We start from the raw sequence: 22,117 nt of genomic DNA, 5'->3' as shown, positions 1-22,117 counted from the left end.
CACTGAGCATTTTGTTTGTATTCACTCATTGACAGCAATTACCTCATTGCCTTTGAAGAGGATAAGCAAGTTTAGAAGTGCTTAGGAATACCTGCCAAGTTCTTTTTCCTCACCTGTAATCCTTTGTACGCTAGTGCTCTTCTATAAAAAGCTTTAATATTAGAATCTTCTATCTGAAGAACATGATCACAATCCTGCTTAGCCTCTTCATATTTATACAGTTTCAAGTAACAGAGAGCTCTAACACAGAAAAACAGAATATACTGCAATATAAGTAAATTCTACAGTGCTGTAGTGCCAACATTATCTGACTTGCGAATTTTAATTACAATATTTCACATGATTCACTCTCAATGTGCTATTTTTTTAAAGTACATAAAACCATTAACTATCAAGAACATCAGTGGATGGATTTAGAGAAGGCAAATTCCTGCAATAAAAGTCAAAATTCAAGTATGACTAATGCCTGAAGTTAAGCAGATATGCAAGTATTTTAAAAGCAGAGCCTATGTTATTATACTATGATAGTATGGGGGTTAATGTAATATAGATTTTATACAGCGATTCTGGGTAAAACAGTGCTCTGGATTAAATAAACAACATTGCTCTCTGTACCTAATTATTACTTAGAACTCTCCTATTCAAGTACTGGTTAATCAAATCCTTCTTAGTTTGTAAAAGCTGATAAGATTACAGCATAAAGAATTATACTGCTGAATTAGGTCAACCTTTAAAATAATGCTCATGTATGACAATGTTCTTTTATTTTCTCAGAATGTAGATTTTCTCTGAATATGTACTCTTCGTATCTGAGATACTGCAGATTAACTTTCTATTTCAAATCACACCAGTATTCTTARAAAAATCTCAAAAAATGCTTCAAAATGCTACACTAGTTACAACTCTTACTTCTGCTTACTCTAGTTCTACAGAAGATTTYACAATATGTATCAGTGACATTAATACTTGCTCCCCTTGAAAAATGTTTTTCTATAAAAAATCCATTTTGTCATTATGAACACTTACCAAATAGGAAAAAAAAAAATCCCCTTTTCATAATGATGAGTAAAGGGATGCAAAATCTCTACTTGCAGTGAGAAAATACCACTACTGTCATTCCACAAAGCAATGTTAAATTTTGGATCTTTACCTGTTAGTGTAGACAGTACATTCCTCAGTATTTAACTTCATGCACTCACTGTATTTATTTGCAGCTTCTTCATATTCTCCCATTTTTACAAAATCATTCCCTTCATTTTTCAGTCTCTTGAACTTCTCCATAGCTTCCTCACCTACATCACAGAAGGATCACAGTGTTACATAAGGTCAGTTCATTAAGGGTAGCTGAATAATCTGCGCAGACGAAGGATTAACGCCTGGAAACTGGAGGATCTGTCAGTCTGTACAGGGCCATTTCTGTTGCCAGCCTCCCCTGGTGTTTTAACAAAGACATAAAGTACCAGATCTACATTTGCCTCACCACATACTTCCCCACCCACTAGTGTAACTACTTTTCTGAAAGTAGTGGGAAGTAACTCTAAGCTTTCACAGTTTCTGCATGGTATATATCAGAGCAGCACTGATACCCTGCTTTTACTTAAAATCGTGGAGATTTCATCAACASGATTTAAAGGCCTTCCAGATTGCCAGCATCACACCAAGGTGGCCATAATTTGATCTAATATTCTCTTTGCAATCAGTTATCACAACTACTATGCTAAACTGACTATGACAAACAAATCACATCAGCTGGAGTTAGGGATACATCAGCAATATTCTGTTACCATTTATAAAAGATGCAGTGAAGAACCTAGCAATACCAAACACCACTTTTTTTTTATTAATACTGTTTTATTCCATAACTGCCTTTTCCTTCTTAATTCCACATCATTTGCTGCATATGCTTTTAGGTTAGGCTARTTTTTAGCTGTGTTTGCAGTAAAAAACTGATCTTGACTGCAGCTTCATGTCTCTATTGTGAGCAAACAATAATTAGCAACATAGCTCTAAGTAAATCATAACGAAATAAYCTACTTTTTGCACGCTGCTAAAGAATATGAGCCCCCAGGTTTTCAACACTGCATATAACCAACAATTTTAACCAATAATTAAACTCATTGAGTTCTGAAAATGAAAGAAAAAATAAACTACGTGAAACACACAACTAAATTATAACTCAAGTTGTAAAAYACAAAGGAAAACACACAACTGTTGCAAAAAAGTGTTAGCCAACACTAAGGTTTAACTACTGACAGAACATTATTTCTGGTAGGCTTTCAGTACCAGCTATCACTGTCAGGTCTCACTGATACAGCAGAGGCTTTAGAGTCAGTCTTCAGTGAAGAAAACRGTTACACAAACATTGTTTAGTATTCCTAAAAACAAAGCCTAACCAAAGCCTGCTGTATTTGAAATAGATTGAGACATGTTTTGCATCAAAATGCTACCAAGCACTTGGAGGACATTCAGTATTGCAGTGAAGCATTATGGACAGATAACCCCATCAGTGTACACATTTGGCCAACAGCCCAGTTACAAACTGCAGTCACCCCTGTGTTAATCGAGGGGAGATTACCTTCTCTACTACTTCATATTGAAATTAACTCAAAGGGAAACCAATTAATACTTGAATAAGAAATCAGAGGGTTAAAGCCTTTGCAAAAAGAATGTTTAATGGCAACAACAATATGGACTAACATAATAACAACAGAATCAGAGAGCTTCCTTCACCTCATTTACTGAAGGAGAAAAATGGAAACTGCAACGAAGGGGAAAAAAGTGAGGAAGGAATTAGTTTCCTAGCATTCAGCACTCAGTGATTATTATATAGAGACAAGTCCAGAACATCTTTGAAAGGTGTCTCCTACWTGTGGGTCATGGTTTTTCTGGGGAAAAACTGTATTATAATTGTACTACGATGTCAGGGAAACCAYTGATACTTCTGGTATCAGGCACAGCATCACCAGCCAGGCAAGGGAGGGGACTGTCCCCCTCTGCTCTGCACTGGGGTGGCCTTGCCTCAACTGCTGGAGGCAGTTTTGGGTGCCACAATGCAAGAAAGTCATTAAGCCATTAGAAAGTATCTAAAGGAGGGCCACGAGAATGGTGCAGGGCCTTGAGGGGAAGCCATATGAGGAGTGGCTGAGGTCACTTGGTCTGCTCAGCCTGGAGGAGACTGAGGGGAGACCTCACTGAGGTCTTCAACAACATCACGAGAGGAAGCAGAGGGGCAGTCATTGATCTCTTCACTCTTGTGACCAGTGACAGGACTCAAGGAAGCTGAGGGAGGCGAAGTTTAAGGTGGGTACCACAAAACAGTTTCTCACCCAGAGGGTGGCTGGGCACCATAACAGGCTCCCCAGGGATGCAGTCAAAGCACCAAGGCTGACTGAGCTCAAGAAAGGTTCGGACAATGCCCTCAGGCAGATCGTGTGCAGTTTGAAGTGTCCCATGCAGGATCARGAGTTGGGCTTTGGAGATACTGATATTTTGCCAATGAAAACATCTGCTGATTTTATAAAACTTCAGAAATTACATGCTGCAAACTACATCACTTGGTTTAAAAAAATTACCGTAACTGTGCTCGACAAAACACATAAAACTCAATCACGTACATGACAATCATATCTACTCTGGCTTTTTGCAAAGGTCTCTAGTAAGTATTTTCTRAAGCACATACTTTGACATTGTAAAAATGTATTCCATTTTCTTACTAGCTTTTTATTTTTTGAATATGTATTCAYATTAGCTATACATACGATTCATCTGCAATTCTTCTTCTCTGTTGATGTCTACAGTACTTGGCTTATTCTCTGAAGTGAGGTTTCCTCCATCCCACCTGTGTAGCTGAGCAGCAACTGGAACAACTGGAATTGGTGGCAGCTTCTCCCTCCAACCAGGACCATCCTGATCCATTAAAGTCTTGGTTATTCTGAAAAAGAAGAGCCCCATCAACATGACTTTTCATAATTTAACTCACATGTTAATAGCTTACAATCAGATAAAATAATAAAGTTATGTTCCAATTTTGCAAAAAAAAGGTAACAATTATTCTCAAGACTAATTTAAAAAACATTGTCACAGCTGTCAACAGTATTGCATCCACTTAAGATTCAGACTTTTTCACTTTTTTAGAGTGTTATGCTGGCATTTAGAAGACAAGCCGTTGCAAGCATGATCTGAATATATTTAAGTCAATGACAGATTTTGCAACTAAGCTCTAAATGCTGCCTACCRCATCCAGTAAAGAAATTAAAAAGAAAAAAAAWCCATATATTTATTTTGTGTACTCTTCTCAGCTGTTCACAGGTGTTATTTGTAGAAAGTTTACATTACAATATTCTCAGGCAAAATGTAGTACTTAGATTTGCAAATGTCAAATGAAACTTCTTCTGCAACAACTGTCTAAAAAAGCTGATGCAGGTCACAAAGTAGTCTGCATTAAGTTGCATTTTATAGTTTAGTAGTCAGAAATGTATCAGTCAATCCCCATTTTAAAATACTTTAATTATATATAAAAACTGTTTTAGTCTTTCTTAAACCAACACATACATTTATATATATACATATATATGTCAACTATTTCCATATATGAGAAGTTCAATCCAAATCCCTTTTAAGTGGGAGTTTCTCACTGCCTTTTTTCTCTTTTGGAGAAAGAGCTAAGTAGACACAGTAAGTGAAGCCATGTAAGATTTCATGGTTCCACTAGATTTTTTTTTTATTTTATAAAAATTTTTATAGCATGTTTGGGGTGTTTGTTTGCTTGGTTTTTGTTATTGTTTGGGTTTGTTTGGTTTTTTGTTTTTTTTTTTATTTAAATAAATAATCCATTATTCAATAACAGTAACAGTGGGATAAACATCTCCTAATCTCAAAATGGGCTTAAGAATCAAGTTCAACCAGCAGTAAGTCTAATTCATACTTTAACAAAGAAAATTCTGAATTGAGTAGCAAAACAAGTCRTTTTGACACTACAGCAAATAAAACTAAAATTTTTATATCAGGTGCATTTCCATCTGACACAGGTGTAAAAAATATACTACATGAATATACATAAAAAAAAATTAAGAACCTTGAAAGTGACATGAAGAACAACACAGAATGAACATAAATTACCTAATGGAGTTTTCTTTTTTACTTTTGTTCTTTTAAAATATTTTAATAACAATTTGAAAAAAAAAAGCATAAGTATAATACTTTGGCAACAGAGTCAGAGCACTCAAGACCTTATTCTTCTCCCATTGTGGTCTGATCAAAATCTAATGAAAGATGCAGCAACAGTTCTAATCTCCTTTAGGTAAAACAGAAATCACCAAAATATTTTAAAGAATGATAGAGACTAAAAAGTCTGTTTGAAGAGCTATGTAATGAGGGAGTTCATGTCTTACACAGTGCTGCATAAAACCAATGTATTTTTGACTTGCACCTAAATTTYTTCATTCACAGAATATCACTTTCTGTAGTATAATGTAGTTGCTTTATTTGTTTTTTAAGACTGTTTTACTGTGTGTTAACTGCATATGGCCTTGCAGGGCCTCTTCCCTGCCTGTACCATTCCCAAGTATTTTACAGGACATACCAACAATGTGGCTTGTTAAAGCACTGCTTTGCTCTAATTTTACTAGAACTTTAGGATTTTATGATAGCCTGAAGTCAATTGCTATGAAAAAATGTTGCACACCATCATAAACTGAACAGCYCAAAGACTTACTCAGGTTGTTTTATTAGACAACAAAACAACACACTTCWTATCAACATGTCAGTTAATTACATTTAGGTTTCCCACAGAAAGTAATGGAGTAATTCCACAGGAAACCAGAGTCACACTGACTTCCCGTTTGTTTCTTCATTTATCATAATGGGCTGAAGAAGTTGGAGGAAAAAGCTAATTCATCAAAATCCACAGAAAGAATCCTGCACCATCTGATGATCAACTGACTTCTAGCAACACCATGATGCAAGCACACTCTTTTGCAAAAATGCATACCTGTGTGCCATGMTTAGTTTCAAAAGCACAGGTGTCTCATGAAAAAAGCTGGGATAAATACACTCATTTCCCATCAACAACACCCTGACTCAACCCAACAACCCCGCAGTTCTGGAGTTGATCACAAATTACTTTCTGCAGTATAGTACTCATATGGGACCTTGTAAAAACAGCTCCCAAACTAATTCATGCAATTTYCTCACTGACACTAAAGGAATTGAACCAACTGAAATGAAACTTGAATTTAGTAAGAGGAAATGGATAAATATATTCCCACACATGAGAACTTCTACATTTCTAACAGAGAAAAGCAAAYAATGAAACATTCCAGAGGAAATTAAAATACACAAATAGGAAATCCATTGATTTTCACAAAGCTAGTAAAATGCCACTAATTAAAAGCATGCAAWTACCAGTTATTTGGCACACAGCATTAAAAGAGACAGTCCTTTCAGTTTATCTAAAAAAATCACCCCAGGAACCAATAAAAGACACAATTTAACATCACCTAATTAACATGATAAACAGTCAAGTAACTGTTTATACTTGTTTGCATTATACACCTAAACTCTTAATCATTTCCTTTTGATTGCAAAACAATCAGGTAAAGGCTTGATATTAAAAATTCTTGTCTGTTACAGGACCATTAAAAATATGCAATTGATTCTAAGGTTTTTGGCAAGTCTGCTTAGTTAAGTAAGCACRGAGAGACAAGCTTAAACATGGTTTATAAAAGCCACCTTCAGACACAAGGAAGATGATGGATTTTTTTGTCAGCATCCTACAGCATCACTATCCAAATTCCCACAGAAAATTACAAAACAAGAAATCAGCTAATACAAGAAAGTTGCTAAGACCTGATCTTCCTAGTATTAAAAAAAAACCAAAACAAGTATTATATTTGGTGTTGTCCCTTTATATTAAAAGGCAGTCATTTGTAAAAAAAAAATTCATTTTTAGAAAGGTCTCCTACTTTGGAAATGAAAATGAATGCTTACTTAACAGTTTCATTTGAATTTACAAATGATAAAATATTAAAAAAAATAGTTAAAGTTCAATTATGCAGGAGGTCTGTGGTTGAGAAACTAATAATTTGCAAGCAAAAATGAATTACCAGCAGCAGAGAAGAAGGAAGAAGCAGCTGAAATAAGGTGATGGGTTGCCAGGGAGGAAAGAGTAATGAGCAGTGAAGCTAAAAACATAAGGAAGGCCTAGAGAGGAGAAAAGGAAGAGTGTTAAGGGGAAAAGGGAAATAAGCTTATTACTAAGCAAGTTCCAAGTCAAGGAGAAATATGAAAAGAGTATYTGCAGATAAAGCAAGCCAATAAGATTTTTTGAAAGTGTAATAATTACAGAGGTACCAGGAATAGCAGTTATTCCACCAATTCAAGTGCTCTATTACCACCACAGATATAGAAGATCATTAATCACTTGTGTTATCAAAAATATACAACTTCTAAAAGATGATAAAGTGTCAAAATTTCATCTTGTCAAATAAGCAGAATTTAAAGAAAGATGTAMTTTTAATGAATAATGCAAGTGCTCATGGCCTTGCCTTAGGAAGGAAAAACCTGTACCAGATTCCATTGTAAAAATCACATGCATATGGGTTCCTGATTAATGGCTGCTCTGTTTTCACACAGACTTTCTTTTTTGTTCATTAAAAGAAAACAGAAAAGGAAATGTAAAAATCCTAATATTCATTCACYTAAGTATTTYATGTTATTGAGAAGACAATTACCATAGTATGTATACACWAACTTTATACTATTAAAATATAATTAGAGAAATTCAAACATTGCTCCTGGCAGCAAGAATTAATGGTGAAAGTATTAATACTAAAATAATATTAAATTGTATTTTTTACACCTCTAAGCTTTGTAGCCAACTACTGTATCAAGCTACTTCAGTATTTTCACAACTACATCATACAGAAGGATTCACATTTAACATAAATCTCCAACTGCTACAGAAAGACTGTTAATATGAAAAGGTAACAGGAATGTCAGAGAAAAGCCATGGACCTGAAAGCATTATTTTATACAGTATAAAATAGACATCAAAAAAGTGATCAAATATAAGCACTAGTGAAAAAAAAACCCCAACCTTTAAGTATTTCAAGTATTACATTTTTGAAAAACAGACAAGGGATCTACTGCTAGGAGAGGAAAACRGCAATTATGGGAAAACAACTACATGAACAGCCAATCCTCTAGCTATAACGCACTAGCTGCATGACAGCTCTGAGGATACARAATAGAGGGAGCATGTTAACCAAACAAATTTGAATTCTACTTTTCTATTTTGACTGTTATCAGAAAATTTCTAAGTGGAGTTACCTGTTAGCACTATCGTTTGCTGCTTGGATACTGCTGTCTATTTGTAGGATTGTTTTATAATCAATGTATGCCTGTCGATATCGCTCCATTGATTCATTCGCCATTGCTCGGCGTAGAAGAGGCTTAAGGGAAAAGGGCTGAAGCTCCAGAGCTCTGGAGTAAACAAAAAAAAAAGCACCAATGAAAAAGAGAAACTGAAATAATAATAATAATAATAAAACTGTTTTATAACATACATAACTACATGTAACTTTGTGATTTCAGATGGTACTTACAACAAAATAACTAAGGAAAATGAGTCATATCAACACCCTAAATTACAGAGCTTTGAAATTGTTAGTGCTTTTACTACAGCTTACTCTACTCAAAGCCCTATCTTCCATCTGGAAAACTGCTCTCATCATCAAGATATTATTATTAAGGTAATGGCACCTCCTTAAGAGCAAAAGCTACTTTTCTTAAATCATACCTAGATCTACAAGGTTTTCATGCATACAGTACTTTTGCTTACATGACTTTCAATTCTTCTTTCTTACATGAAACTATGAATTAAAAAAACCCATTCAGTAAGACATGAGTATACACCTGTCTTTCTTTGGACTTTAGGTTTTCACCTGTCTTCTGTCTATTTAAACCTTTGATTGTCTGCCTGATCAACACCGAGCTCAACACTGCGCAATTAGAATGCCTTCCCAACTCCATTCACTTTCTCAGCAATATGAAGCAGTCCACAAAGGCTTTACTTCTCAAAGACTACTTTCTTTTCAATCGATRATTCTTGCTAAAGAGAAATAAATTTTCAAAATACTTAAATTAAGATGAGTCTAGASAATCTGATTTCATGATATCATAAAGCAATCCAGACTGAATGTCCCTGRTCCAACTTTGTTACAGGCAGGGTCAACTCAAAGATCACACAAGGTTGCTCGGGGCCTTGAAAATCTCCAAGGGAATCTCTGTCCAGCATCTCTGGACAACCTGTTGCAATGCCAAGCACTGTAAATGGAAAGATTTCCCCTAATATACCATCCCAAACCTTGTGGTTCTATTTTTTGTCTCTTTCCTTTTGTCCCCCCACAGTTCACTGCCTGAGTGAGCCAGGATCTACAGTCCAGATAATCTCCTCATAGGTGCTGGCAGGCTGCTGTTAGGATTTCTGGAAACCATTCTCTTCTAAGCTGAACAAACCCAGCTCCCTTAGCCTCTCCTCCACAAATTAGCACTCCAGAGTTCACAACCACCTCTGTGACACTTCACTGAACTCACTCCAAGTAATCCCTGTCTTTTTTGTACTGCAGAGGCTGAACACCAACAGTTATCACAGTGTTGTCTAACAAGYGCTGAGTATGAGGGGATATTCACTTCTCTCAACCTCACTGGCTGTTTATAAGCCCAGCAGGCTGCTGGACTTCTCTGCTGTAAATTGGCTTTGCACCATTACTCCTCCTAAACYTAGAGGAATTACGATTTCTAGACTAAACACCTCCAACCTGAAGTCATACATACTTCCAATTTTCAATTTCTCTTTATGTTGCTGAATGCATTTGAAAAATACAACTATGCACAACATCATAACCCCTACAAAAATCTGGAAAAATGCTTGACATTCGGTAACTCAGAAGAATATTAACACAATTTCACACCCCTAACACCAGGAATGAAGAAAAAAAAAAACAACCATAAACAAACACAAGGAAAAACAACTCTGCTTGAAGAATAGCATCAGTGAGCATGGACCATTACATTTCCAGAGTAGGATGAAAAGGTAACACAGCCAGGGACCATACCACACTATAGGCCTAAATAAATTAACATTAGTGCATAGGGGCCCTTCTTTCACTCTCTGTAACAASAATCAAATGTACTCCAAATCACAGCTTTTGGAACACAGGGTTTTTWATACACTTCTAAGCCCTAAAGCTTAGACTGAGTAGCTCAGAATTTGCTAAAATGTAATAGAAGATAAATGTCCAATGCTTATTTTCTTAACGCAATTATTAGCACTACRTAATTTTTTACTTTGAGATCAAGTAACCTATTTGTAGATCATCCATTTTATTGTGTTGCCTATAGAAATTCATTCAACATTGCCTAATTTACATGTGTTTGCAGGCTTGAAGTTCTGCTTCCCAGTATCTAAACTAATTTCTACCTCTGTACTATTTCTACCACTAAACATCATGGGTCCTTGTGCATCCAGGAAATATGCATGACATTAAGGACACTATCATTAAGTAGTAAAACAAAAAGCTTCTAATTGGTAAGAATACAAAACTTAAAACATTTGTATTACTAAAGTATTCAACTAAAGTCTTACATACGTCAAACTTCCTGAATAGAAAAATGCAATGGCTCTTAAGTATGTCATCTTGGCCAGCTGTCTGTGGTCTTACATCTATTTTAACAATGAGTCATTTTTTTCAGAAAACTTATTCTATCAGGTAGAATATATACAGTGAGTTAAATGTTTTGTTACTACAAAGGTACATACATATTTTATTTTTAGTTTTGGAGGGCTTTTTTAACAGTTGGGTTCYGCTGTACAAAAAACTCGATTAATTAATATGATTTATAATTCTTTTAAGATGCTTTTTTGCACCCTAAGCCTCAGCATTACAAACTCAGTCTATAAAAATATTTTAAAAGCCYGAAACATCAGAAATACAGTAATAGTTTAGCAGGAAACAGCATCTGGAAGTTACTGAAGGTGTCTGATCTTCTCTAACACCAGTATCCTTATAAGCACAATAAGCAGAAAGGATTTTAGCTCAATTCCTGAACAGCTGTAATTACTTTTTATAACTATGCCAACTATATATTAAAAACCTCCAAATCAAAACAACAAACCAAACACAGMGAACACACACACATACACCATACATGTGCTCAAAAGCAATTTCCAATACTGTGATAAGCAACTGGCTTAACAATACTTTTAAATGTAAGTTACTGGAGAACATCATTGTAAGCCTGCTTTCGTATTAAAAAATTTAATCTTGCTATGCATTTCTGTGCACACAATTAGCTTAAAACTGCCCTCACACAATAAGACAGTAAGTTCAAAGTTATTCCTTTTCTAGTTTCCCTTTGTTTACATATGAAACAAGGGTACCTATCATTTAGACAGGGAATCAGACTTTACTGATACTGCTCTGAGTCAAACAGCACTAGCAATATATCAGTCAAAACGTTTAATCATCACCAGGAACGTTGGTGTTCTACATGGGAGGTTTCAATTTACCTGTTACAATCCTGAATGCAGTCACTGCAGTTCCCTTCTTTGAGATAACAAGCTGCTCTGTTTGAGTACAAGATACTTAAATCGTCTGGACTTTGTTCTCCTARAAGAAGTTACAATTAAAATCAAATAGTATTATTTATTAGTTTACTAAAATGACACTCAAGAATTACAGACTTGCGTACTCCAAGTTGCACTGCAGTGATGCAGTTTGCTGACACTGCAGAGCCGTAAGGAGCTTTCTTTTATCATGTCGCCTAGAATATATAAGTATTCAAACATAAAAAAATGCCAACAGCTCTACCCAAAGAAAATTRGAACATTATTTCACTCATCATCCTGTATTTTCTGTCATGTGAATTGCAGTCTACTGAAATGATGTAAGATTTAATGCACAGTAACTCTTGACAAAAATCCAGGGAAAGGCTGAATTAGTTCACTTGCAGCTCCTTTAAATAATCTAAACAGTTTTAGATTTAAGGTATTACACTCACCTAGGCCAGTGACATAGTCAATTGCTTCCGAGTATCTAAGCACAGCTTCTCCAAACTGTCCACTCTTAAAAAACTCGTTTCCTTCACTTTTTAGTTTTGCTGCAGTAGGAGGAAGTAAAGTGGAACAGACACCACCAGCCGACTGAGACCCTTCTCCATGCGATCTGGAGATCTCCTCAGCTTCGGGGCTTTCACTCTTCTCATCGCTGCACACATAGCCATTAACTTCACCTTCATGGTCCGACGAATGCTTTCCTGATTTCTTCTCTGACGCGCCCTTTTTTAAGCCGCTCTCAGTGGACTCCTTGTGCTTGTGTGCCTCTCTGTCCTGCGCCTTGCTGCCGCCTTTGCCGTGGGACTTTCTGTGCGCGTTGCCCATCGCGGGCTCCCCGGCTGCCGCCTGCGCTGCCGCTGGGGCGGGAGAGGCTGCAAGGGCATTAATGAGCAGGGTTAGAGCCGCATCATCAGAGCGAACTATCGTCCTGCCGCGACAGGGGGGTGCTACACGGGGACACCGACCAACCAGGGCAGCCATCCCAACGCTAGGAGGGCTTATCTGCTTCAGATGATACTTCCAAGGACACAGAAAATTCCTTCTTACAAGTAACTTGCAATTGTTATCGAGAAGGGATTCCTGTGAAACCTCATTCCTCCTTTCTGGGCACGTGGGAACCCCTGTGCTRAGGTGTCAGAATGGTACAGCGCTCATCTTGAAATTAACTCTTTAAATACTGCCTTATTACAACACGGACACTGATTTTCCATGTGTCAAATCAAAATGCTTATTAAAATTAGATCTCAAGCTAATAAACCAATAGCTACACAGTGCAAAACTCTCCTCAAATGTAACACAGWATAGGTGGGATAAAAGCTTATAAATCCTTCTCAAGGACATTTCATTTAAACATGTCAAAAACCCTTTTATGCATACTTGCAATCATTCAACTTTCACTTTTWTTTATTACAAATTTATCTAGGAAAAATCATAGGATAAGGATATKAGATAATAAGATCTCTATATTCCTTATTCAGCTAAATTCCTACCAGATTACCTCTGCAGTATTAAAATACAGATTTCTGCAGAGCCTGACTCTTGATACCACTAATCACAGRAAGACAAATCTGTCTTTTGGTACTATTAAGATGCTATTTCCCCTTCCCTTAACTAGATGTACTTATCTATCCAACAGAATTTTTTCATATATTGCAGTGATACTTTCAATTGGCTCTAACAAAACATCTCAAGCTGGCTCAATATGGATGAACTCCAGATGGTTCCAAATGAAAGAAATAATTTTTTTTAAACACAAAACGTTACTGAAATCAAACTGAGCAGGATGGAAAAGCATAAGATTTGTAGAAACAACAGATCCTCTAGTGCCTAACAGAAAAAAGCTCCAACTACCTCCTGCCTCTTTTGAAATACTATGTTTAATAGTAAGTTCATACTCCACAGTGGGAACAATGATAGCCTAAACCTACCCACACCGACATTTTGTAAAATTTAAAKTATTTGTGTTTGAGACATCTATCCACCCATCCAATTGGTGGTGCCAAATATGCCAAAATGGTTTTAAGTCTATTTGCTTGGTAGAATGGTCGTAAAAGGCTTGCTGGGCAGATGAATGGAGACAGCAGTATATTAACAACTTCCTTAAAACACATGCTAAAAGGCTTTCATTTTGCATACACCAAAAGAGAAAAAAAAATGTCACAGACAAACAGTGTGTGACAAAAGGTGATAGGATGAGCTTTTAGAAAACAGCAAAACGCTCTCAAAGAGCATCCCAGCTTCTAGAGACAAAGAAAAAGCAAGGCAGGAACATAATATGTGATGTGAATGTTATTAATGTAAACATCACTTCCTGAATACAGGAGGAAATTTCCTAAAGATGAAGTGCACAGAAACAGTGCCAGATTAAACACGAAACATTTATAGCATTTGGAGTCTGGAGTCCTCCTGACAGTACRAATACTGATAGTTACCTGGTTCAGCTGCTGGGTTGTGCTAATTGGTTAAATATTTCAGGTCTGAGTAAACAGCATGCAAAAAATTGTATAGATATACTTCTCAAATGTAATTCTCATTGTCTCTTAGTTTCCRTGTTTATAAACAATGCTCCTGTATTGATCTCTATACAGAAATGTATTCGTGAAAGCAATATTCTGGGCTAAAAAAAACCCAAATACTTCTGAATTTTTCTTAACGAAAACAAAAGTCAAGACACATTATAAATTCCAAGAAGAATTTGAAGAAAGGTACTGAAAAGTATGGATAAATTTTGACCAGAACAACAACAAATACCTACTAAAAAGAATTTTGATTTTTGTTATTACTAAAATAACAAACTTAAAATGGAAGGACCACCATAAAACTAAAAAAAAAACCCACTGAATACTCCAGTAGGAATATTTGAAGTTTGGGGATTGTTTAATATTATATAATATATAATAATATAATATATTCTTTAATATTGTAATAGATTAAGTAAATACCACACAACTCAGCAATTTTTTATTAATTAAAAGGGGCTATTTAAAATATAACAATTTATCCCTAAACTGCATTTATCACTTGAGGTCRTAATTTCTAGAAACATATAAGAATACCAGGTGCTTTGTCAAGTACATAAATGATTTTTAAGTTTTACAGTGCCTGAATACTGGTTTTTACAGTCTCTAGGATTAAAGCAATTTTCCATTYCTGTTTACAGAAAGGATTCTATTTACTTCTGCTTTCAGTTAAATAGAAGATGAAGAGAACTTTTAAACCATTTTGTTCAAAGTTCAGAAATCAACTCTTCAGAGCTAAAGAAAAAAAAAATTTTTTTTCAAGTCTCTAAATTGTAAGTTTAGTAAGAATGCATTAGGCTTGCCAATTAAAATGAGAAATAAATGTGACTATGTGACAAGACTCCATGGACTACTGGATTGCTATAGATCTACTATTGCTATAGATCTAGAGACTACTATAGATCTATACAGAAGACATAAAATGTTTAGTCTAACTTATTGCTCTTAGGTTCAAAGAATATTTTTATTCATTAACTGAACAGAATTCATATTTGTTTCCAGTTGTACAAGACAATACACAGTAATCTATGAAAATGCTTGCCACTTAAATCTCATACTTGTGTATATCAAAGGAACACAGATGCCATTGGTGYCAGTTGACAATCTTCCCTGTGTTTAAAAGCCTAACGTCTCATCAACAGAATGGAAGTCTTCCTATGGAGCTAGAAGGCACATAGTCATCTGAATGCTCACAATAGAAAACAACTCCAAATTAACTCATATTTAAGGCTACGGACATGATGCAACCTTTCTTCCAAGGTTTTAGCTAAGGTAATTTGGTGAACACCAACTGATTTGGCAAAATGTATTTTCCCTAATCTTGTRTGAAAATAATGCATTATTATATCACACATTACAGTCCAACATTCATGATTAAGCTGAAAAACCAACAGACTGATTCAATTTCAAGATAAACCACAGAAAATGTAAAAGTCACAGCTGTCGTGCCATGRTATCTTAAAGAATCGACAGAACAACAGAAAGGAGAAAGCTAAAATCAACCYTGAGAAGTTACTCTGTTGCAGGTTGGAGCCCAGACATGCAGCTGAATCTAAAAGCAACCMGCCAATCAAGCCTTCACAGCCCCTGCTGCCTCACTTCCTCCTGCAAGCCATGGATTCCTTGCAGTTAGTCACACACTAATCCAGGAATGGGAGATGCACTTCAACTGCTTGTACACTACATACAGTACAAGAATTACATGTTGTTAACCTCTAATGTGAACTCTCAGAGAACAGAGATGACCTCTTACAGTAAAAAAAAAAAAAAACCAAAAACACAAAAGAATTTTCATTTCCAAAACAAACAACAACAAAAMTTACAGATGTTGACAAATTACCCTTGATCATTTTTACACCCTTTGGTGCAAGCATGGGAATTAAAATGCAGAAGAAAAACATGCTGATGAGAAGGCAAGAAAGCTGTGTGAGAGAAAGATCTCAGGAACACAAAATGTTCTCTAACACCAGAAGAAAATTTTAACTGTGGCCACATCAAAGGACAGGTGTAAAATTACACAGGGGGCACAGGGAAGTAGGTGATTTATAGYAACATTTTCCATTTGTCTCTGTTATGCCCATTTTAGAAGGAATTACAAAGATGTGTAATAAAACTGGATTCTAGATTTCACACTCAGGTCTATTTTAAGTAGTCAATGTAATTTTAGTCTTCTAACAGGCAAAATTCTTTGCAAGAAAATATGGATGAATTGTGTGAATTAACATTACAATCCCAAAGACAATGATTTYTTCTTCAGCTTAAAAGAAAATAGGAAATGATATGACATTACTTTTATCTGCACCAAGTCTTTCACATTCTTCTGTATTTTCCCTTCTATCTTCACTACTTGCTGAATCCTCTAGCTCTTCAATAAGTATTCTTTTTCCTTTGCCTTGAGGCTCAGATACAGGCTTTAAAGCTTTCAGTTTCTCTTCAATCTCTAGCAGACTTTTCTACAATAAAGAAAAATAAAGCAATAGCAGAATTACAATTGATATATAATAAAGACATTCTGTTAAATAAACCATGTAAGATCCTGAAGAACTATCAAGATATGTGCCAATATAAAAAGAGGGTAAATACATGTGAATTTTGCAAGAGTCAGCATCAAACCAAGAGTAATGGTCAATTTCTGTCTCTCTCAAAGTGATAGACACACAGTATCTCCACATCTTTGTGTGATGATATCACACAAATAAATAAATACTTTTCTTGAGTGCACTGCTTAAGCAAAAAAAAAAAATTGAAAGGAAAAAAAGGAAATTTATGAATGTGAGTTCTGGCACGATCTATTAAGAACAGACTTGGAAAACAGGTTCTCTAGAGAAATCTTAAAAAAAAGCCTAAAATCAAAATCAAAATTTATGCTATGGAGAAGCTGATGTCAGATGGACATCTGATCAAGAAATGTAACTGAGAGACCTAGAATCAAGTGATAAGTCTCTTGTAGCAGAAGGACACTGTTGAATAATAAGGTCTGTTCCTTTTGTAACAGCTGCAATTAAATGAKCCCACATTTCTCATTCCTTAACATTTTTTCATTACTCAAAAAAAACTCTTTAATTGCACTTAGAACCATCAAGGTTGGAAGAGACCTTTACGATCAAGTCCAGCTGTCAACCCAGCACTATCATTGTAACCTATAAACCACTTAACCACTTTAGACTGTCAGAGCAGAATAASACACACCCAACATTATATGCTATTCTAAAGCTAATTCAATGTTGTGCAAGGAAGTGCCATCTCAGTACTTCCTGTCTCAAGGTAAAGATAAGAAYGGCATCCAGCAAAGATTCACATGGACAAAGTACCTTGAGGAATTCCAGTTACTGACAACCAATTCACTTTTATATTAGTGATAYAAAACATGCTGGATATAAACATGCACTCTGCATGTGTTCCATATATTCATATTGGGCACAAGAGGGTTTTGAGGATCCTCCAAGCAATGAGAAACTTGAAAAAATGCCCTGCCAAGAACTTGTCATTTCTAGATGTGCCAGCCAAGGCCTAATAGCTGGCATGGATACGAAGTACAGACTTCTGCTTTCAGCTACAAAAGCACTGCTCAGCAAGGCAACTACTGGAAGAGTGTACTCAAAATGAATGACTATCTATGTCTGGTACCATAAGAAGTCTCAGCACAGCCTATTTGATACACCTTTTCACAACAACTGTTGTGGATTTTGTCATCAGACTCAGAAGCTATTTAATGATTCAGTCTTATAAACAGAAAAAAGAAGACCAAAATCTCTTTTAGAACACAAATCTAGAGACATTATAATTCCTTGGCTGATGCGAAACTCAGGAACTTTTCTGGACAGCAACTTAGCTCTAGGAATACCCTAAAAGGGATAAATGCTTTACRTGGTGAATTTGACACAAGAGGCTCGTACCACTTTCACTGGTTCAAGCAATAGCAGTGATCAAATAACTCCATGGAAAGAAGCAGCCATCAGTCATCTGCTAGCTGCTTACAATATACCACCAACAAGAGCTGAACAGATTTCAGAGGGTGAGACAATTGCACAGCATCCAGAAGTCATATGTAAAAAAACTGGGAAGGTAGTAGTATGATGGACTCATAATTAACATATAAATAGAAGTTTACTATCCAAACTGCCCAGCACTGAAGATTCCCAGGACATGTAGAGTCCAAATGGAAGGACTGTTCTAACCTGCAAAACACACCCCTAAGATACCAATGAAAGGACACAAACCAATCCTCTCCTAAACAGAAGCAATAGTAGTACAAGGACCACATGCTGACCTTAATTTTCAAAGAAAGCATTTGTCTTTCTTTGATCCAAAATTGGTTATGAAGTGTCCAGATTTACCAGAAGGTATGAAAGGATTTTCATTCTGCCCTGGAAATGTGGACTCAAGYGTGGACAGAAACCAGCTCCTCTCCTTTCAGGTTGACTTTACCACTACAAYAACCAAAGGTTGGCAACCCTGTTAATTTTTCTTTTCATTATGTGTCAAACTTAAATACACCTATCCCAATGGATCTTTTCRAGAGAAATTTCCAAATAGCTTTGATCAGCTAAAACGCTCATACTGTAAGCATGTTCAGCAGAAATTTTTTTTGGCATCTAAATTACATTAATAGAGAAGMTTTTTCCTTGCAATCAAGTCCTGAACAGAAGATCTGGCCGCATTCAAGTACCTAATTTCCACCACATGAGGTCTTGGGAAACTGATCAATGGCACAGGGGATCAAGAGTGTGTCTTCAAAACTCACAAACTGTACTCAATTTATGCTACAACTGCATACAGCCTCTTTCTAGCCGTATTCAACTCACTGATCTTTACCTTAGCTTTAGAGTTTTCTGGTTCAACAGACAACACTTTTTTCAGATCCTCTATAGCTGTCTGGTAATTCTGCAGATGACTGTGTACAGTGGCAYGACGCATCAAAGCTACAAAAGAACAAAGTGTGTATTATTTACGTATTTAAAGTATAAAGTGAATAAAAGTACACTATTTTTTTCTAGACTTATTCAGTGTAGTTACACAGTTTTTTAAATTTTGCACTTCTATATTAGTGATAACTGTTCTCTTACTAATTTTTAATGACGCAATTTCACATGACTTCTTTTGAGACAGGAAACATGAATTGTGAAGCAACTTCTCATAGTTTTCAAATTTTCCTCCTCCATTCATGMAAATACAATTAGCTACGTTCAAGTCTTTGACTTCAGGAAGGAATAAATCAGCAACTTTGATTGTTTTCATGTCACTTTTTTTAATTAGAAATTCAGTGTAGGTATTATGGAAACACTGCATTGCTTGAACACAAGAGGGCTTATAGTTATCATATGAAAAACATGCTGCCACATAAGAATTCCGATTACAGATCAACAGGATGAACTGGATAAAACTTCACTAACTCCCAGAGAACCATTAAAATTGCTTTGGGGATCTACACTGTTTTTTCATTTGCACTTCGACTTGATCTAAAGCTTATTTAAGTCAACTAACTACATGTACCATTTTAGTTGCTAGAGATAAAACAATTCATTGAATATCAATTTTATTTTCTGTTTTACCTTTTATGTTGCTAGGTTCCATATCTAGTACCATCTCACAATCCTGCAAAGCACTGTCCCAGTCCTCAAGTTTGATTTCTGCTTGAGCTCTGTTATTATACACAGCTGCAGTTGGTATTACTGATATACTCCTAAAAGAAAGGGAATATTGACCATGTTAGACTCATAGTTAGAAAATCTGAATCTAGAAGAGCTTCACTACTGGAAGCTGAAAATAGTATTATTGCAATATTAATACTGTTATTCTAACCACAGTATTGGTTAGAAACTCCCTCCTGTGAGACCACAGGCAACCATCCACCAACTAGATTCATTGTCTTCAGAGGCTTGTTTGCCAGGGCTTAGACCTCAGATGTTGCAGAGAAGATGCTGTGGCTCATCTGTCACTCAGACTACGACCTCTTCCTGCCATCCATGTAGACTCCAACAAAACTTCCGAGTGAAACCTTTGTAAAATGGAAAGACTCAGGTAGCCCAGGTCAATGTCTGGCTGGTATTGTAGGTAGGGCTTTAGCTTCTACAACAACAGGATCATCTTGGAGGAATAAAGACAGCTAGGATGCACACAACCAAATGGCGAAGGGAATCTTTGCCAACAACCTTGTTAATGTAGCAAGGACAATCCTCAACTGTGTTCACTGGAAAGAACAGCAATGGAAGTGCCTGGGGACAGCAGGGACACTGCAATAGAYTCACACTTTCCTTGTGAAAAAAACCTGGTTAAGAACAATCTCAAGTGCTTGTCCACAAATGCACAACGCATGGGAAACAAAAAAAAGAATAAAAGATCTGTGCAGCTATGATCCCAGTGGGATAACAGATATGGTGGGATAATCTGTGCATGCTCTTTTGAAAGACTAGGAGGGTGAGAAAGAAGAAAAGATGCATTCTAGTCTAAGCAGTGATTAAATGCATGAYCGTTTGTGTTGGAACAGGCAAGAGTCTGACAAGCCAGTCAAGAAAGCCAATGGGTAAGAATAAGAGGTCAGACAGATTTTCCATTTTAGCCACATAGAGACAACCCCTTCAGATTATTAACAATTCACTCCAAAATATATAACTTAAATATTTGTAACTCTAAGAAAATAGAGGATTTCAGAAAGGATTAGAAAAGTGACCAGTTAAAACAGCATGGTGTCAATATCATACATTTCACAAGGCATACAATGCCCCATGGGGTCAAATATAGAAAAACTCTCCATTAGAAAGGATTCTGCCTATCCTTAGTAATTAGTACCTTATTTCTATTCCAAAAGCAGATATTTTTACTTATATTATGTATTTGTATTTTATTTATTGTACATGAAATACAGCTATAGACTTTTTTGTCTCAAAAATCCAAAGAAGAAAGATCTTAAGGCTGCAAGTCAAGAATAACAACAAAAAAAAAACTGTCACAAATCAAATGCCACATTAAGCAGCTTGTGCTTTATGAATATCATTACAAGTGTGCACACACACACCCACATATATACATATCTATCTAYATACTTTAGCAACCTCCACATAAATTTTCATAAGCTGTTCTACAAAACCCTGCCTCTTTTGGTGACAACATGAATGATACTTCCTAAACATGAAWCTGTTAAATATTTGTTTTATTGCTRTTTCACAATATTTTTATTCATCATTTTCTCCATACTTGTCTGCACTGACCACAAATGCATTACCATTCTCATATTTTTTTTCAAGGTTATCCAACTACAATATCATAGTCCAAGAATTACCTTCACGTCTCATTTCACACTAGTGTCATATCATTACCCTCAGTTTACACTGGTAATTAATACCCCAAGATTCCCATGTACTCTACATTTCTAAATGACAACTTTGACACTTCTGATTCCTGGGTTTTTTTAAGTCCTTATCATTTCAAACCACGATTTCTCAACACTCTGCTTATCCTTGTATTTTTGYAAACATGGCCTTGAATCTCAATGGTTTGAAAGATCTGAAGAAGTTTSTGACACCTGCAGATTGCATTCCATCACTCTCTAGCCCCTTCCTGATAAATAAAAATTAATATCAGGATGCTTCAGTGTTTTAAATATTCTTCTGTCAAATCTTTTTGCCCTTYTGAAATTAATCTAGCTGTCACTATTTGCTTCAGTAATAAGTTGCTTCAATTACATTGGTCTATAAACAACATTCACAAGTAAGAGTTATTAAAAGAAAATAACACAATAGTATTTACTCACCGAGTGTAATATGTCACTGCTTCCACATAATCACCAGTGGCAAAGGCTTCATTGCCCTTTTCTTTTTCACGAGTAGCAATAAAAATTTTCTCTCTCTTTGTCATTCCTAGCAAAAATTATTTTTACGCAACAATTAACGACTTGCACAGATGTAATCAAAACAGTCAGATAAAATATYTTGAATATCATAGTCTGMATTTTTTAAAAGCACATRGCTTACTAAAAGACAAACTT

General features: G+C 35.8%; 1 protein-coding gene across 1 annotated transcript in view; it reads right to left on the bottom strand.

Annotated features, from left to right (window-relative positions):
- SPAG1 (sperm associated antigen 1) overlaps window positions 1–22,117 on the bottom strand; it is a 37,241-nt gene that overhangs the window by 6,796 nt on the left and 8,328 nt on the right. The window contains exons 6-15 of the mRNA XM_057366276.1: window positions 21,884–21,989; window positions 19,686–19,816; window positions 18,949–19,055; window positions 16,424–16,586; window positions 12,061–12,486; window positions 11,570–11,669; window positions 8,329–8,481; window positions 3,759–3,931; window positions 1,151–1,292; window positions 114–240 (exon numbers count right to left, since the gene is read on the bottom strand). Of these exons, the coding sequence (XP_057222259.1) occupies window positions 114–240; window positions 1,151–1,292; window positions 3,759–3,931; window positions 8,329–8,481; window positions 11,570–11,669; window positions 12,061–12,486; window positions 16,424–16,586; window positions 18,949–19,055; window positions 19,686–19,816; window positions 21,884–21,989 (1,628 nt within the window). The remainder of the gene's footprint in view (window positions 1–113; window positions 241–1,150; window positions 1,293–3,758; window positions 3,932–8,328; window positions 8,482–11,569; window positions 11,670–12,060; window positions 12,487–16,423; window positions 16,587–18,948; window positions 19,056–19,685; window positions 19,817–21,883; window positions 21,990–22,117) is intronic.

Source organism: Malurus melanocephalus, unplaced genomic scaffold (assembly GCF_030028575.1).
Source record: "Malurus melanocephalus ecotype Western Australia unplaced genomic scaffold, MMel_1.1 scaffold_62, whole genome shotgun sequence".
NCBI classification, from domain to species: domain Eukaryota; kingdom Metazoa; phylum Chordata; class Aves; order Passeriformes; family Maluridae; genus Malurus; species Malurus melanocephalus.
This window is presented reverse-complemented; position numbering and strand designations above follow the sequence as displayed.